Source organism: Coenobita brevimanus, chromosome 100 (genome assembly GCF_032717465.1).
Source record: "Coenobita brevimanus isolate Jiangsu-jjx chromosome 100, ASM3271746v2, whole genome shotgun sequence".
NCBI classification, from domain to species: domain Eukaryota; kingdom Metazoa; phylum Arthropoda; class Malacostraca; order Decapoda; family Coenobitidae; genus Coenobita; species Coenobita brevimanus.
Window position 1 is genome coordinate 30,353,264 of NC_137053.1, and position 20,361 is coordinate 30,373,624.

At 40.4% G+C, this 20,361-nt stretch overlaps 1 protein-coding gene across 1 annotated transcript in view; it reads left to right on the forward strand.

Moving 5' to 3' along the window:
- LOC145414694 (periodic tryptophan protein 2 homolog) overlaps positions 1-20,361 on the forward strand; it is a 632,863-nt gene that overhangs the window by 368,136 nt on the left and 244,366 nt on the right. The window contains exon 12 of the mRNA XM_080284215.1: positions 5,461-5,617. Within this exon, the coding sequence (XP_080140341.1) occupies positions 5,461-5,617 (157 nt within the window). The remainder of the gene's footprint in view (positions 1-5,460; positions 5,618-20,361) is intronic.

Below are 20,361 nucleotides of genomic sequence, written 5' to 3' on the forward strand. Positions count from 1 at the left end.
AATTATAGTGCAAAATCTTGGGTTTCTGGTGGCTTTGAGGGATTCAAAGATGAGGCCCTATTTGAGGAGTTAATCCAAGATGCATCCCTGTACTTTGCATGTTAAATTGACCCTGAGATATGATACCCCGCCGAACTATGGGTTTTTAATTAACCAATTTCATCGTTACCCAGTGTATACCCATATTTATACACGAGACATCCCTGGGACCTTTGTCTTGTCTACTGCCCTTATCTGTTGTTTTGACCTGACCTGGTGATTTGTTCCTGGCCGGAGCCCATTCCCCCCTATGCTTAATTCCACCACTTTCCCTTCCATTTTGTGAGATCAAAACCACAGCTGCTGCAGTGATTGGCCAGCACATAAAACCATGCCTATAGATAGTGACTTCCTTTTTACTTATATGTGCTGTCCCTGAAGCTTTTCTCATATTTTTGTGTAATCCCTTCTTTAAAATCATAGATTCTCTACCTTTTTGGCAGATGTTGGCATTGATCTATATGCAGGATTAGGGAATTTGAAGTACAGTATTAATGCCTATGCACATCTGACATATGCTCTGTTAGTTTTTTTGCAGGACCCTTCCCAGTCTCATCCATATATACTTTTGGACAACAGTTATAAGATATGCTCAAAACAATACTGTTTTCATTAATGGTGGTTTCACCTTTACCTTTTTATTAACTGGCTGGTCTTCACCCCTGATGAAGGAGTTATTCATAATCCTGCTTTTTGTAATTCATCACCTATTATGGAAGCCTTGTCTGATCAGTAACTTGTGTTGCTGCACACACTTTTCAGCATTTTGAACATCTCATGAGTGAACTTAGGTAGGATTTAGAGTATTGACAAATTGCCCTTACTCTTAGTGCCTCATCAGTTTGATACAGTAATCATAAATGCAGATATTTATTAAATATAAGAAGCACTTTGGAAGTTTTGATTCACAGTAAGGAACTACTTGTTTATGGCAAGGAAGCTTGCTCTTTTCTGATGTCCTCTCTCTTATATTGTGGTTCACATTCTTTTCCTCCCACATTCCTTCACACACACACACACACACACACACACACACACACCATCAATGAACTAACAGTGGAATTGAGTACACTTAGGAAGAAAATGAGTGAAATGGCAAGTACAGTAGTCAATCATGAGAGTGTTATGGAAGAGTTCAAAAATGACACAGAGACAATTAGGCAAGTTACCAGTCTTATTGACCAGAGCAGTGATATTGAGGAGAAGATAACACAAGTGAGTGAAGCTGTGCAAAGCTACAATAATGATGTAGAAACCATGTATGCTGAAATGGTGGAAGTAAAGAAAGACTTAGAAACAAGGGTGGAGGAAAAAAGCATTAAAAAGGAGGTGAAAAGAATAATCCAAAACAATCCAAAGTTAGTCAGAGATTCAGTAGAGATAAACAAATCAATAGTAATCACTGGTATAGAAGAGGAAGAAATTAAAAACAAGATCACAAGAGACAAAAAGGAGATGGCAAATGTAATGAGCTTACTGAAAGAAGTATCAGAGGAAATCTGTAGTAAAGACATAGAGGAACACAAAAGGTTAGGGAAATATGAGAAAAGCAAGACAAGACCCCTAAAGGTAACTTTCCAGAGTGTAAACACTGTGGAGGAGATACTAAAAAATGCAAAGAATCTTATGGAAAAAGAGGAGTTCAAAAATGTATGGATAAAAAGATGCCTAACATAAGAGGAACAGGAATTACTGAAAGAGAAAAGGGAGGAAGCAAAAACAAAAAATGAGGGAAGATCAGAAGAGGAGAAGAAGAAATTTTTTTACAAAGTAATAGGATTGCAGGTAGGAAAGTGTTACACAAACAGGATGGAAGAAAAAGGAGGAAGGTCGTAGAACCATGTCATGACAAGTATATAAACAAGATGATAAAGTTGATGTACTCAAATGTGGATGGAATGGTATCTAAATTACTAGAGATGAATGATTATGTCAGAGAAAATGAACCACAAATAATATGCCTAACTGAAACAAAATTAATACCAAGGATATCAAATGACATACTAAACTTAGAGGAATACAATATATGGAGAAGAGACAGATATTTAAAAAAAGGAGGAGGAATTATAATATTAACTAAGAAAAATCTAAAAGTCAAGGAAATAAAACTAGATATACCATCACAAGTAGAACTGATTGCAGTAGAAATCGACACATCTGAAGGTAAAGTAATTGTAGCCAATTTGTTCATACCACCCAGATCAAACACATGGGAAAGAGACGAATATGAGGACCTGGCAGAGAGTACAATTCAGAGTGTAAGATCATTACTACATAAAATGGAAGAGAAATCGGAAAGAATTATACTAACTGGGGACTTCAATACAAATATAAATTGGAATACTCTAGATATAAATAGCCAAGAAAGCTGTTGGGACCAAAAGCTCCTGGATCTCGTACAAGAGTTTTTCTTAACGCAACATGTGAGGGAAACCACCAGAAAAAGAGGACTTGATGTACCTTCAGTGGTAGATCTAATATTTACAAGGCAAGAAAATGATATTAACAGTTTAATATATCACCCTCCACTCGGCAAAAGCGATCATGCAGTACTAAATTATAACTTCAGGATAGCATATGACATAGTAATCAGCAATGATAGTTACAAAAAGAGCCTAAACTATAAAAAGGAAAATTATCAAGACCTAAAGAAGTATTTCTTAGAAGTTGATTGGGAAAATGAGCTTAGAGGACAAGATTTAAATGCTGTATATAAAAAATTTTGTGAATTTTATGAAATAGGAGTCCAGAAGTACATCCCACAGCACAAAGAAGCAGATAAGAAAATACAGAAATGGTTCAATACAGAATGTAAAAAATCAAAAGAAAGAAGAGATTTGTTGTGGAATAGACACAGAAGACACAATAGTGAAAGGGCGTATAATAATTACAAACAGGCAAGAAATGACTATACAAGAATAAGGAGGGAAGCCCAAAAACAGTTTGTGGAGGATATAATAAATAAAAGTAGTGATCAACCAAAGCTGTTTTACAGCTATATCAGAAGCAAAACTAAAGTAAAAGATATAATACAATCCATTACAGACGAGGGAATCACTTATACACAAGAGAAAGATATTTGTGAAGCAGTAAATAAGAATTTTCAATTAGTTTTTACAGAAGAAAAAAATTTTGAGAGGGACTATGTGGAACATGCATGTCCACACATACTACCAGATATACAAATAGCAGAAAAAGTAATACAGGAGGAGTTAAGTAGATTAGACAGAGGAAAAGCAAGTGGTCCTGATGAAATTTCATGTTGGGTATTACGAGAATGTGCAAAGGAGTTAAGTAAACCATTATTTATAATTTTCAGGAAATCCTTGAATCAAGGTAAACTACCTGATATTTGGAAAAAAGCAAATATTGTCCCCTTATTCAAGAAAGGAAATAGACAAAATCCACTCAACTACCGACCATTATCACTGACCAGTGTTGTAAGCAAGGTATTAGAAAAACTTATAAGAAAAGCTTGGGTAAATCATCTAGAAGAACACAGTATGATAACAGAAAGACAGTTTGGTTTCAGAGAAGGAATATCATGTGTTACTAATCTGTTGAGCTACTATGACAGAGTAACAAACACAATACAGGAAAGGGAAGGATGGGTGGACAGTATCTATTTAGATTTCAAGAAAGCTTTTGACACAGTACCACACCAAAGACTTTTATGGAAACTGTACCGTCAAGGAGGAATTCGAGGCAAACTGTTTTGTTGGATGCAAGACTTTCTCATAAAAAGAGAAATGAGGACAGTACTAAGAGGAAACTACTCATCATGGAAAGAAGTGACTAGTGGAGTACCACAGGGTTCAGTGCTGGCACCAATCATGTTTTTAGTGTATATAAATGATATAAACAGTAACACTGGAAATGAGAGCTATCTGAATATGTTTGCAGATGATGCAAAAATACAAAGGAGAATTACTAACACAGACTCTTGTAAAGAGCTACAAGAAGAATTAAATAAACTTCATGAATGGAGTAGTACATGGCAAATGGAATTCAATGTGGACAAGTGTCATGTACTCAAGTTTGGTAAAAGTGGAAAAAGACCTGATTGGGACTATAAGTTAGGAAATAAAACCCTATACACATCAGAAAGAGAGAAAGACCTAGGTGTGATTATCAATAACAAACTATCTCCGGCTGACCACATCAGCGAGAAGGTGCGGAACATGTATACACTGCTTGCAAATATGAGAATAGCATTCACATACATTTATGAAGACATGCTAAGAAGGATAATAACATCATTCATTAGACCAACCCTGGAATATGCATGAGTAGTCTGGAGTCCTCATCTCAAAAAGCATATAGACAAGATTGAAAAAGTTCAAAGGGCCACTACAAGATGGATACCAAGCTTAAGGGACCTAAGCTACGAAGAAAGACTAAATAAACTGAATCTACCAACACTACAGGAGAGAAGGAAAAGAGGTGACATGATAATGCTATATAAATGCATATCAGGGAAGGAGAAAATAGACATAAATGATTACTTAACATATGGAGAAGCATCAGCAAGAGGACACTGCAAAAAACTGCATAAGAAGAGAGGTGATAAAGACGTAAGGAAATTCAGTTTCCCAAACAGAGCAATTGATCAATGGAATGCACTACCGAATGAAATAGTGTGTGCCAAAACAATTCACAAATTTAAGGATATGTACGATAAATATGGTTTAAGACACGGGACAGTACGAGCTTGACTCATTCCTTTAAAGATACAATTAGGTAAGAACACACACACACACACACACACACACACCAAAAGAATCATAAGCACAAAAAGACTCCAAGTAGACTAGATCAGGTCTCAGATATCTCCTTAAAACACACACCTTACCCCTAGAACCATGTGCACTTTCATTGAAATTTTCAATTTTCCAAGACTGTCACCTGAAAGAAAACAATCATAATTCCTCTTAAGTGAGCCGGCTTACATGCCTCAGTCACCTCAGACTGGCCTTAAATGTGCCAAACAATGATAAACAACTAAAACACAGTGTATTGTAACTAACATTTAATGTGGAGTAGACCACATCAGTACCCACATCATTATCATTACCCCACACCATTGCCCACCCAAACAACACCAATGAGCCTTTAAGCAGCTATGTGGCCTGTGCTGTGGCAGATACTGCACATCGTGCGGTGTGGGAAAATGCCATATTTGCCCACATCGGAATAGTTATGTGACCCATTCCACTTGGTATGCCATTTTATACTGCTGCTAGTTCCCCCCCCCCACCTCTCTCTCTCTCTCTCTCTCTCTCTCTCTCTCTCACATATCCTGAATCCCACCATACCCCATTTCCTGAGTGGGAATTAGAGTAGGAGTGACAGTTATGATAAATTCTCATTTCATACTGTCAGAATGCAGTATCTTAAAATGTAATATTTTTTGATGACCAGGTGCTGGGCGGCCATGGTGGTCCTGTGGTGAGTGTGCAGTTCTCACGTGAGCCAGGAAGCACCCTTCTTGTCTCCACTGCCTGGGATGCAACGCTTAAAATCTGGGATGCCATTGCTAATACCACTGCTAAAGAATCTATTGCCCTCTCTGCTGATGGTAAGCACTAGTCTTTTAATTTTCATTCATTCTCATTGCCTCTGAAAGTATTCTTATTGAACATGTTCCTCCATTTTTTGTCCACCTCATCTCATAGCAGCTCTCTAAGGAACATATTTACGTGGTGTATTGTTGTCATTATTAATAATTTAGGGAGAGCAGAAGGGTGCAGTTTAGTTGGGTTGTTAGGGGTCACAGGTGGGTTATAGGTGAGGCAGTGGCTGAATCGGTAGAGAGGTGGCCTGCGGTCCTACCGGACCTGCTGGGACAGGGAACAGTTGAAGGATTTGAATTTCATGTAAAGCAGACTTTACCGATCTACCAGAAGACCCACTGACATGTTGTAAAAATACCCCTGCTAATACCAATACACCAGTCCTGTATGAGACAGCCGTAGCATATATTCAATATGGACACTGGGTTTTAGCGCTGAAGTGGTGACATGTAGAGGTGTATGATATGTAGGAGGACTACTGGGCCTTGAAATCAGGCTGTGAAACGTGTGCCAAGGGGGAAAAAAAAAAAAAAAGAGAGAGAGAGGAGAGGAGCAGGCAGGTAGGAATTGTTATATACTGTAGGAATATGAGCAGGAGCTTGATGGACTGGCAAAATGACACTTGGGCAGATGTACAACAGGGTAAGCAGAGGAATTGGAGTTTCCATGAGGCAAATGTGGGATTTACTGTCACCCCAAGAAGTGATGACAGAATATCCAGAAGATTTCAGTCATTGATAATCACATACTCTTCTTTATATCTTTACAAATGAAACCTGTTTTGTCAAACTGTAATAGAAAACAATAAGTAAATGCCAAAATACAGTACCTGTACCATTCAAAATTGTAGGAAGTAATTCCTTAGCTTCATTAATAGGGAATCCTCAAATGGAATTAATTGAAATTTTAGAATTATGGATCAGTGACAGTCAGGAATAATTCGCATAGTTTAAATCTAATATGGTAACAAGCATTAATTTTTAGCAGAGTACGTCATTATTACAGTAAACTCTTAATTATCCATCACCACAATATCCGGCCCAACGTGATATCTGGCGCGGCTCTGGGCTCTATTAAAGCAGTATCCGGCGATTTTTATGCAACATCCGGTGGTGAACAGGATGTAACCGGTGGTCCAATGCAATATCCAGCGTTGAGTGGTCTCAACTGGCTTGTAAGCAGTAGCCAACCGGCACCAGGGGAAATTCTGAAACTCGGGAGCCAATGAAAACACTCACTACGTGCCAGCCAATCAGAATCCATCGTGGTCGTGGCTTGTCTGGCCCACCAAGAATACCCCTGCAGTCCTGCATGCTCATTCTTGCCTGTGGATGTCATAGAGTCAATACATTTCTGTGCGCTTCCACTCTTCTGAGAAAGCAGTCACAAAACCGTGATGCGTTGGCTAGCTCTGTGGCGTCCTGTGTTAAAGCTACTGTACAGTCTTGTATTGCAAAGCTAATGGCCTGTCAGTGCTCATGTCCTAGCACTCTTTTATGATTGTTATACTACCCCTGTGTTGTATTGTGTACTATACTGTTGTTTACGAGTGCGAACCCCCAGTGCTGTTTCACCCCATCAGTCCCAACACTTGGTGAGTACATGCTGTACAATAGTACTTTATGTATAGTACTGTGTTACTGTATTTTATCATTACTGTGTTGTTCTTATATGCTTAGTTTTCGACTTTTACTTATGGTAACCTTTTTAGGGTAGAGGATCGAGACATAGAATCATAATATCCAGCTCAAAGTCGAATGTTTCTCTGGATATGCAACATCCGGCATTTTGCTTTAACCGGCGTAGGGCTTGGCTGAATTACAGCGGATAATTGAGAGTTTTTTGTACACATTAAGTAATTTCTGTTAAAGTACTGTAGTCTGTTTGATTGACCTGTGCACCTGAGATGTATGGGGCAAGAAGGGTATGTTTAATTCACTGCTGCTGATTGGCTGAAGTAAATGCAGGTATGTATCGTAGTGCATCATGTGGATGTAGGTGTACACCGTGGTTGGATATTATAGTGCAACATGCAGACATAGGTGTATACCATGAATGGATATTATATTGCAACATGCAGACTTCATTGTACAATGTGGGTGGACAGTTTGACTTCATATGTCACTCATTGTTTTATAAAACTTTATAATCAACTTAAATTCCCTTTGATATCAGTAAACATTTAATGCTAATTTTGACCACTTTAACTTTGGAAATTATTCCATATTTACATTGGCCGCTTATATTTCAAGCAGTTTATAAATATAAGTACAGTATATATGTGTTAAAATAAGAAGGGCTGTCGATTTACATCATCAGCGGCCAATCAACAGCCTCAAGTCACACACACCCTTCTCGCCCCATCCGTCTCAGCTGCACAGGTCAATCAAATACTGTGTAATGAATAATACAAGGAAAAAGGAACCAAGGGCCAGGAGCCCACAAACTGTTCATTCCACGAAAAGCAAAAACAATACAAAAGAGAGCCAAACTCAAGATCCGTTCATTTTGAGATGCCTGGACACACTGCGTTTGAAAGACTGGTGGTCATAGGAAGTAGGAAATATAGACAGAGGGAGACAGTTCCAGAATTGACCTGTTACATGAATGAAGGGCTGGAAGTAACAGTTAACTCTTGCATTAGAGAGTTGGACAGAAAAGTGATGAGAGATTGTTGCTAGACAGGTGTTACACACCTGTCATAAAGGTGGAGGGATGCAAGCAGAGAGTTCAGAGGAGCAGTAACCATTAAAGTAGCGATAGAAAAGAGATAAAGATGCAACGGTGCAGCAAAGAGACAGAGGTTGGAGGGAGCCAGTAAGAGGAGGAGAGTCAATGAGATGAAAATCCTTTGACTCCACCCTGTTGAGAAGAGCTGTATTTGGGGAGCCTCCCCACACATGAGAGTTGTACTCTACACAGGGGCAAATAAAACCCATGTATAAAGTCAACAACTGTGCAGGGGTAAAGAAGGCATGGAGTCGGCTTAGCACACCTAATCTCTTGGAAGCAGATTTTACAAGAGATGTAATATGATCTTTCTAAGATAAGTCCCGAGAGAATGAAACCCTAAGTAAGTTTAAGGATGATGCAGGATTAATCTGTCTATCTATTGCTAGATGCCATAATCCCGTAAGGGGTGGCCACAAACAAATCATCTCCATGTCACTTTGTCCCCCGCCATTTCACTGCCCTGCTCCCAGCTCACATCTCCCTGTCTCATATACCTCTCCAGAGTTGGCCTGCAGTCCTAATGGACCCGGGTTCAAATCCCACTGGGGCAGGGGACAGTTTAAGGATTTGAGTTTCATAAATATCAGACTTTACTGATCTACCAGAAGACCCGCCGACATGTCGTAAAAATACCCCCGCTAATACCAATACACCAGTCCTGTATGAGACAGCCCTAGCTTGTATTCAGTATGGACGGTGGGTGTTAGCGCTGAAGTGGTGACATGTAGAGGTGTACAGTATGTAGGAGGACTACTGGGCCTTGAAAGCAGACTGTGAAGCCTATGCCCAGAGTCGGTCACATAAAAAAAAAAAAAAACTCCATCCCTCCATCTCATTCTCGGCCTCCACCTCGCTCACATACACTCTCCTCATCAGTCTCTCACTCTCCATCCTCTCCACATGGCCAAACCACCTTAACCCCTAGGCACCGGGCATGGGTAGACCTATCTATGTTCCAGAACCAGGTTATTTTCAGGAAAATCAATTTTCCCCCAAATATTTCTTTTTCATTACAAATCAGTCACCAATGACAAAAAGCACGTACTTATTCTCTGTTGGCAATTTGGAGGTGGTGTGGTGTGAGGGAGCCAGTGTGTGGCGGCTGGGCTGAGCACGTTCAAGGTCGCGGTGGTGTGTTGGCGGTATTGGTGGAGGGAAGAGGGATGATTACCTCGCGCCAAAATAAGTGTTGAGTGTGTGTTCGATTCTCTCAGTAATTCACAATGCCTTATGAACACAATATTACAACTAAAATAACAAAAAAACACAAGAAAGTAACCAATAAAGGTTGGCTTATTTTATGTTTTCCATGATACTTATTTTGTAACAAATTTATGTCTATTTATTTATTCACTATTATTTACACACTATTTACACATTATTACACTGTTTTTAGTAATTTTTTACAGTATGATACTCCCTGAAGTCTGGCTGTGGTCAGTACAAGTGTACTGAAGCACCCATACACTCTCCCCCACACCCCTCAGGGCCCCCTATTAGCCCTCCCCATCACCCCACTTCCTATCACATCCACATACACACCACATCGTTCCTGCACTTCCTCATTTGCCAGCCTATCTCTCCATGTGACTCCACATGCTTCTCTCAAATAACTCATTTCCACTGCTCTCGCTCTTGACTTCTGTCCCTCCAACAACGTCCAAGCATCATTTCCATACGTTAAAGTTGGTATAACAGTACTGTCGTGTAGTAGCTTTTTCACTTCCATGCTCACGTCCCTGTTTCATATCACTGCTTTCAAGGAGCCAGCAACCTTTCATCCCTGCTGCACCCTTTCAAGCACTTCACCCTCTAAACTTCCATCCTTACTCATCACTCTACCCAAGTACTTAAATGCACTCATATTCTCCATTTCCTCCCCATCCAGTCTCACTGTACATTCACTAACTTCACTTCTTTCAAAGACCGTAACTTTATTCTTCCTTACATTCACCTTTAGATTCCATTTCTTATACACACTCCCAAACTCATCCACCAAGCCTTGCAGCTCCCCTTCGTCTTCATTTAACAACACAGTATCATCAGCAAACAACAGTACAGGGAGTTTCCAAACACTGCCCTCTCTCACTAGGGCCACTCCAACATCCACTGCCCTACCTTGTATATCTTTTATTACCCCATCCATATACAGATTGAACAACCATGGAGACATGACACATCCTTGTTTCAATCCAACCTTCAAATAGAAAAATTCGCTCAGTTCACCATCCACACGCACTGCAGCCTCAGCACCCTCCTACATACTCTTCACGGCATTCAACAACGTCCTATCTACTCCATATATTCTTAATACTTTCCACAATCCTTGTCTATCCACCCTGTCATATGCTTTCTCCAAATCCATGAAGGCTGCATCCAACTTCTGTCCCTTCTCTAGAAACTTTTCCACTGAGGATCTAAGAATGAATATCTGATCTGCACAACCTCTTCCCTTCCTAAAACCTCCCTGTTCTTCTCCAACTAACTCCTCTGTTATTTCCTTAACTCTGTCAATAAGTATCCTACCATATACTTTTCCTATCACACTAAGAAGGCAAATGCCCCTATGAATACCACACACATTTTTTTTCCCCTTTTCCTTTGTACAGGGGAATTATACCTGATTTCCAATCCTCCGGGACTCTACGTTCCTCCCAGGCCAATATGCACACCTTCCATATCCACTCTACTACTATCTCTCCCCCATGCTTCAGCATTTCACCACACACTCCATCAATTCCTGGGGCTTTCCCCATTTTGACTTTCTTCATTGCTTCCACAACTTCAGTCCTACTGATCTCTTCCTCTCTTCTCACATCCCTCCTTCTCCCAGCCATTCCCCAGCCACTTATACTTGGATTACTTTCATTCATTTAAGAGGAGCCTGTGGAGTCATGTGGAGAGACAGGCTGACGAATGAGGATATAAAGGAGCGTTGTGGTGTGGATGTGGATGTGATAGGAAGCGTTAGGAGGAACACACTGAGGCGATTTGGCCATGTGGAGAGGATGGAGGGTGAAAGACTGACGAAGAGAGTGTATGTGAGTGAGGTGGAGGGGGGAAGAGGGAGGGGGAGGCCGAGGATGAGATGGAGGGATGGGGTGGAGAGGTATATGAGAGAGGGGGGTGTGAGTTGGGAGCAGGGCAGTGAAATGGCGGGGGACAGGGCGACTTGGAGGCGATTTGTTTGTGGCCACCCCAAACGGGATTGAGGCGTCTGGCAATAGATAGATAGATAGATAGACTTTCATTCGCTATGTTCAACAATTCATTGAAGTTTTCTCTCGATCTGCTCACTTTTTCTTCCTTCTCCGCTAGTAACCTACCATTTTTATCTTTCACACCCCAACTAACTTCTTTGGTACCGTGTCTAACTCACTTTACCTATTTCCAGAACATTTTCTTACAGTTCCTCCACTTTACACTCAAATTCCTTCCAAATTCCCCATCCACTCTCTTCTTACTCTCTCTTACTAATCTTTTCACCTCTCTTTTCCTCTCTACATATAACTCTCTCTTCCGTCTCTCAACTTCTTCCACACCCGTGTTTCTCATCCATTTGATGTATGCCTTCTTCTTTTGTGCCACTGCCTCTCTCACCTCTTCAGTCCCCCATGCTGTTCCCTGCATATCCTTTTGTCTTCTCTTCATTCCACACACCATATCTCATGCTGCACAGATTTCTTCCGTGAATATCTTACACACACCTTCCACATCCCCCATCTGCTCCAATCTATACTTACCCAATTACTCCTCCACTTCACTCTTATATTCTTCTTTTTTCCATCCTCTTGTAACTTTTCTACCCTCCTTGTATGAAGTACTTCCTCCTGTCCTTCCCTTCTTCTGTTTCTCCATTTTGTTTGGACACTGATTCTGACCACTACCAAGTGGTGGTCCGAAAGTCCACTCCCCCAACCTCTATATACTCTTGCATCCATCACACACCTTCTCATCCTTTCATCCACACACACATAATCAGTCATTGCCTTCCATTCATTCAGTTCGCCACCCACCCTTCTCTTCACTCACCTTGTATACCTGTGGATCATTTTGTGCCAGAAAAGGGGTATTAGCTATCACCAACCCCCTCCTGGCACAAATGCCCACTATGGCACTGCCATTCTCATCCACCTTTGCAGGCACACCCCACTCACCAACTACTCCATCCACCTTCACGTTCCCCACTTTTCCATTCATATCTCCAATCAAGAACACTCTCTCGTTCCTTTCAAATTTTTCCGAGCAGGATTAAGCTGGATTGTATTAAACATTAGTGAGTACTCCTGTGGAAGATTTTGTTGGGTTGATAGGTGTAAGAACTCAGTCTTTGACGCATTAAAAACAAGATTATTTTTACCCCAGTCAGAGATACGAACCAAGTCAGACATTAGGTGTGCCATAGCCTCAACCCTTGTTTGTTGAAGTAACTTCTGAGATGGACGTTACGAGAACTGAATGGAAAGGCGAAGGTTGGAATTTTAGAGTCATATACTGTATATCCATTTCTGTTGTCTCCATGGGCGACAATAGAAAGCAGGAAAGCATTGTAAGGTAGTAAACTGTTTTAAATGGCTCATCAGCAGACTTGAGTGGAAACAACTGTTACTCAAAGACAAGCAGTTATTACACTGAGTTTGGCCACTTTTCCATTTAGAAAAAAAAAAAGACAATATAAGCCAGAGACAATCAGTGTATTGGGTGAACCTCGAAAATTTACTGAGTCGGAGCTCCTTAGAGAATGTCAAACTTGTCAAAGCCTGGTATCCTTAGTTCCTACGCAATAGGCAAGGGTAATATAAATGCAGAGGTTCATGAACAGTTCACTGAATTCAAAACTTTCAAGTCGGTATTTTCAGTTAGTGATTTCTTTTGTTTAAGATGATAAAGGTAATGGACAGAGTTCAAGAAGGTATGATTAGGGAAAGAGTGAATATTCATGAAATGCAGTTTAGGCTTATGCCAGGCAGAGGTACCACCATTGACACATTGTCTGCCAGCTTCAGGAAAAATATATTGGAAAGAAAGGGATCTGTACTTCGTTTTTGTTCATTTGGAGAAGGCCTTTGACAGAGTCCCTAGGGAGGTGGTGTGAAATGAATAATAAGAAAGCTTGATATTGAGGAGTGGTTGGTCAGAGTGTTTGTTGCTATGTATGTGGATGCTTACACCAAGGGGAGAGTGAGTGGAGATTTGAGTGATGAGTTTTCTGTGCATGTTGATGTGCATTAAGAGTCGGTCTTGAGCCCCTTAATGTTTATCATGATGCATGAAACTCTCATGTGACTTCAGAAATGTACTCCCATGGGAGATGTATTTTGACAACACGATGTTGATGCAGAGAATAAAAGAGAGGCGGAGGAAAGATTTAGGAAATGGAGAGGTGTAATGGGACACAAGGGTTTGAAGGTAAATGCAGATAAAACAAGGAGTGGCCATATGTGGCTTGCCTCAAAGATGTGGAAGTAACTCCATCCTGTTCAATTTTTGTGATTAGTCGGTGCATAAGAGATGTAGTGGAATCAAATGTAGACTGCAAGATAATGCTGATTTCATGTGTGCAGTGCATCAGGGAGAGCACATAGAGACTGTCAGGCATGAAAGGTTTAATCTTGCTGGTGAGTCTCATGAGCGTGTGGAAGAGTTTTGTTATTTGGGGGCATGTTATATGCTGGAGGTGTTGCTGGAGCTAGCTCTGTGGCTAGGGTAAGAAGCGGTTGGAATAAGTTCAGGGAGCTGTTGTCTCTTCTGTCATTGAGAGGGCTGTCCTTCCATGCTAAAGGATTTTTGTATGTGGCATGTGGTAGGAGTGTAATGCTGTATGGTAGTGAGACCTGGGCAGTAAAGGAAGAGGATGTTCATTGGCTCAGATGTGCAGAAATGACACTTATTAGATGAATGTATAGTGTGTCCTTGAATGCTAGGCCTCATGGGACTAGATGTACAATTAAAGAGCTGAGAACGAATAGGACTGTAGTGTATTGGTGTTGTAGTGAAATGGAGAAGATTGAGATGGTTTAGGCATGTGAAAAGGATGGAGGATGATAGTTGGGTGCAGAGGGTGAGAAGTGTGAACGTCAGGGGTGGGGATGCGAGAGCGAGACAGAAATAGATCTGAGATGAAGTCACAGAGTGTGGTGTCAGGGATTGGGGACTGAATAGGGAGGCTGCCAGATAATGCGGAGCATGGAGAGATGCCATTAGGTGACCAAGGCTGGCACATGCAAACATGCTGGAGCCTTTATAAATGATATACCACAAAAGATATTACTGATTAAAAGAAAGAGAAAAAGTATGTGCTTTTGCATTTGCAAGAATTTGTAAGCTCATGTTTTGGCCCTCTTTATTAGTTGGTGCAAGCAAAAAAGTTAAAACCTGCAATACCTCCATACAGTTGAAAATAATTTTTCATCGGTAGGGAATACATTAACATTACAGTTATCATAACTGTTTAGCTGCTACCTCAGGTAGATTTTTTTTTTTTCTTTTTTTCTGTGTGTCCAACTCTGGGCATAGGCTTCACAGCCTGTTCCCAAGGTCCAATAGTCCTCCTGCATTCCATACACCGCTACATGTGACCACTTCGGTGCTAACACCCACCATCCATATTGAATACATGCTAGGGCTGTCTCATACAGGACTGGTGTATCGGTATTAGCGGGGATATATTTACGACATGTCTGCGGGTCTTGCGGTAGATCAGTAAAGTCTGTTTTTGTTAAATTCAAATCCTTAAATTGTTGTGGTATTCTTATTTTTGCTATACTGTATCACCACCATAGCATGTGTAAATCAAGTATATGTAAATCAAGTAGTGTGTATTGCTGTGGCACTTTGGAGCTGCTAATTGGGAAGCTTTTAGGCAGTACTTCTTGTATTTTCCTTGGAATGATTACAGCTTCCATGACCTAGAGCCACCTGAATGTGCTGTGTACATTACAGAAGTTATTTTCTCAGGCATGGAAGCATACATTCCTTTGTCTTAACCTGTGACTAATGAAAAAAAAAAAAAAAAATGGTTTGGTCATGCTTGTTCTGATTCTGTCCACAAAAACGAGAGGGCATTCAGAAGGCTTCAGGGCCAGCCCACCCCTGAATCTCATCTCCTTTATGTTTCTGCCTGGAATTGTACCAAATCATTTCTTCACTCTGCTAAAATTAATTTTATTCGTACTAGATGCTCAGAACTCCCCAACTCATATTCTTCCCGCTCCTTCTGACACCTTGCCAGAAATATTTCTAACAATGTTATTCATCATCCTTCCCTCCTCTTTTCCTCTGTGATGGCTCTGTAGTTGTTTCTTCTACTGATAAAGCAGAACTCTTCGCTTAACCTGCCGCGTCCCGTCGACGTATGGGTATGTTGCAACATTTTGCATTTGCCAGTCCCGACGACGTACTGGTACGTCGTGCAATTGCAAGGTCCCTAATTTGCACAATTTTCAATTTTCGCGCGTGATTTTTCATACGTATACATGGGACACCTTCCTCTATTCCTCTACAAGATGCCAAGCAGGGACAATGCCTTACACCGCTTAACCCCCCACCCCCCCTGCACGCCATTGTCTCGGCAATTCACCTGTTACCAGTGACCTGGCCAATAAAGACATTCAGGGCCAGTGTGATTCCCTAATCGATGACAATGTGGAGGACAAAGTTTACATAGAATTAGAGGAAGAAACAGTCAGAAATGATGATCAGGTAATGTGGCAAAAGCAGGTCAGGTATGGTGATGAGTTAGTGAGTGAAACAATGCTTATAATGCCTATATTACTGTTTGAAAACCAATATACTCTTATACTACATATAAATTCGTACCAAGTAAATAATTAAATACCGTTTATGGGTGGTGTGAAATAGTTACCCTCCCATAGAACTCGTTTTCTTTGGTGCCAGCCTGTTAGAAAACCAGTCAGGTAAGGAGGTACTGCTACCTGGATCGAGTATTTTAAACCTCAGGTGAGCAATTTCTCTATGAAATTTCGATGTTTCTCACCAAAAGTGGAGGTTTTAGCCAAAAAAAAAATTTTCGAAAATACCTCGGGATTGGGGGGTTTCGGAGGTGTGAAATAGCTTGGGACATGACGGGTTAAACACTCTCATCCATTTCCACTGTAGATGAAGCCTGTGCTATTCGTCCATCACCTTCCCCCTCTAACTTCCTCATGACAGTCATTAAAATTTTTTCATTTGATGTATTTTCTGCCATCACTGGCCTCAGTACCAACAAGGCATATAGGCCTGTTGGGCTCCCTCCTGTTGCCCTCAGGAACTGTGCCTCTGTGCTTACACACACCCTGCCTAGGTAAACTCTTTTGCTTTTGTCTTTCAACTTGTACCTTTCCTTCTTGCTGGAAGTTTGCTTTCAGTCAGCTTGTCCCAAACAAGGTTGACCAGTCCCAGCCCTCTAACTATCGCCCAATTGCAATAACATCTTGCATCCACTCACTTGATATAGTGTTGCTTTGGGTGTCTTTCCTTTCCTCTTGTCCTTCCTTCTTCCTCTTCCTTTCCATCATTCTTCCACTTCCTTCTGCCTATGGGTGACTTTACATTCCCTCTGCTGTCTTTCCTTCATTCTTCCCCTTTCCTTCTGCCTATGGGTGACTCTACACTGAGTGACAAGCCAAATGGTTTCCTATACATCAGGAAACCATTTACCATGCTGGGTGGTAACCATATAACCAGATTATGGTGCTTGGTGGTTTAGTGGGTAATTAAGATGCTCCAGTTGGATTGAGCCTGTGTAGATATATGTCCAAGGGATGGTCGGGGTTTATTGCACACATAATGCCACCCAGGGATGAGTGAGGCTGGCCACTCTCATCTTAAGTGTCAGGACTAACTTACCTAACCCCAGGCTCCTCTGCTTCTCATGGGGCAACATAGGATTGGATGATGTATGGATGGATTGATTTCAAAAGTTTTTGAATCTAGTCTACCCTTAAAGGCATATGTTGTTGGACCTGTCTTGTATGACATACGTTGAGTGTAACCAACTCCTTTTTTGAAAAATCAAAACACATGGTTGTAATCAATTTTTATTGGGTTTCTGGCCATGAAAAGAAAGAACAACTCTTCTACTTTCCTGTGATATACTTACTTTAGTAATTATTGAAAAACAAAAATGTTTTATGGGTGACTAAAGGAACCTAACCAAAATTGCCTTTTTTTTTGACGTTACTGAATAAAAAATTAATTACTCGGCCCGTATGAGGATTTAAGATCTGAGATTATATATGCTGCTTCTCAGGTCCCGTGGCCGTATCCTGTAAGTGGCTCACACTTCTGGCTCATGAGGGTCACTGTGGGAAGACACCCTGAAAAGGGCTTAAAAAAAAAAAAAAAAAAAAAAAAAAAAAAAAAAAAAAAGGGAAATTTTCACTATACAAATTTTTTATGACGTTATGGTTCCCTGTATATACACCCTAATGACTTTGTAAATTTCGTTTGACACTAAACTATGATTTTAAGACCCAAATGATGAGGACTGATACTTTATATGACGATAATATGACGATAATATAAGACACAATGTTTAGTTTTCTTTTACTGACCTACATCCCCTCACAATCGGTACACAGGGTTTAGCTGTGGCTGAGACACACTGAGAGGTCACACTTGATGCACTGGTGTTCACAAGAGTCTCTAGTTCTATGTCTGACAGCAGTGTCTTTCCTTTTCCTTTTCCTTTGTCCTTTGCCTTCGATATATTCTTTATATTCACTTTAGTCTTCACTTTAGTCTTTTGTTCCACTTTTATCTTAGTCTTTATATAATATTACTTATAATCAGCAAAAAAAATAAAAAAAAAATAGGAAAAACCCAATAAAATAATATAGTACATAAAGTATAATATAAAGTGTAATATATGTAGTATATATATAGTATTTCTATAATATATAATGTAAATAATATATATAATATATAATAACATAAGATACATAACAAAAAAACAGTCATACACATATATTTCCAAAAAAATAATGGCACACTCCTATAGTAGTTTTACTTGTAGAGCATACGCTAAGTCCTAAAATCGTGTGTCGTGCACAGCATACGATAGGTCTGATGGACTAAAAACGCAAATAAATCCCACAATGGGAAAACAAGAGGGAGCACACTTACTTCACACAATAGGCCTAGGCAAACACTTCACATACCTGGACGGCCTGGCCAGCATCTTCAAAGGAAGACAAGGTACCACATGTTTTACAAAAACAAAATCCCAAAGTGGTGAAGAAATGCCTTTAAGGGTTAAAAAAAAAATTTAAAGCATCTTTCCTGTGACAACCTTCTTTTTGATCATCAGTATGGGTTCTGCCAGGGATGTGCCACTGGTGACCTTCTCATCTACCTTTCAGACTCCTGGTCATCCTCCTTGTGGGATTTTGGTGAAAGCTTTGTCATTGAACTTGACATTCAAAGGCTTTTGATCGAGTCTGGCATAAATCTTTAATTTCCAGACTGCCCTCTTATGATTTCTATCCTTCCATCTGTGCCATCATCTTTAGCTTCCTTTCTGGTCATTCTGTGACTCTTGTTATAGATGTCCACCGTTCTTCTCCCAGAGCTATCAATAGTGGTGTTCCTCAGGACATTGTTGTATCACAAACTCTCTTCCTTGTTTTCATCAATGGCCATGTAAGCTGTACATCTTAACTCTGTCCACTCATGCACTGATGTTTCCACCTTTCACCTTTTGAGTAGCTTCTTGCAGAGTCCATCTCAGCAGTTACTTCAACAAATAAGGGATGAAGCTATGCTGCAGCTAATATCTGACTTGGCAAATATCTCTGATTCGGGTAAAAGTAATCTTGTTGTTTTTAATGCATCATAACTCAGTTCTTACATCTTTCACTTTGTCAAAATCTTCTGGAGGAGTTTCCTCTAATTTTCAACAATATTCAACTCAATCCTGCATTATCGTTAAAATACTTGGGATTTCATTCTTTCAGGATTTATCTTGGAAAGATCATATAACCTCTCTTGTAAAATGTGCTTCCAAGAGATCAGGTGTGCTAAACCGACTCCGTGCCTTCGTTACCCCTGCACAGTTGTTGACTAAATACACGGGTTTTATTCACCCCCGTGTAGAGTACAACTTTCATGTGTGGGGGGGCTCCCCACATACAGTTCATCTCAGCAGTGTGGGGTCAAAAGCTTTTTGTCTCATTAACTTTCCTCCTATTACTGGCTTCCTTCAACCTCTGTCTCTTCGATGCACCGTTGCATCTTTTTCTCATTACTGTCACAGTTTCAGTGGTCAGTGCTGTTCTGAATTGTCAGCTGGTGTCCTTCCACCACTATAGCGTGTGCATAGCACCTGTCTGGCAACAAACTCTCATCCATTTTTTAATCCAGCACTCTAATGCAAGAGTTACCCATTACTTCCAGTCCTTCATGCATGCAATAGGTCAACTCTGGAACTGTCTTCCGCTTTATGCATTTCCTGTTGCTTGTCACCTCGAGTCTTTCAAATGCAGCGTGTCCAGGCATTTCAAAATGAATGGATGTTGAATTTGGCTTTCTGTTATTTTTTTTATTTATTTATTTTTTTTAAGGGATCAATCCTGTTGATTTCTGGCATTCAGTGTCCTCTTCCTTGCACTGGGGGGAAAAAAAAAGTCAAAAGCATTCACCTCAACTGTCCTTCAAAATTAGGCCATATTAATTTGAAATCCTGAGACAAATGCATCAGGAACACGAAGTTATACTGTGGGCTGAGTGTGGAGTAATATATTGTATGCATCCAATCCTCATTATAATGATGAGGTGTGTTCTGGAAAATCATTGTTGAGCCGGGGTATTGTTAAGCAGGGACATTATAACATAGAAAGTATAGGGATGTGTTGGAGAGCCTTTGAATCCCCTCCCAACCAAGTCCAAAACCTACCCAAATAGTCCAAAAACAAGATTCTAGCTCACCTAAATTCCAAATAGCTTTCAGACAAGCTGCACTAAGCCTAAAAGCAGTCAATAACTCACCTGAACCCAAAAAATAAGAAAATCATCT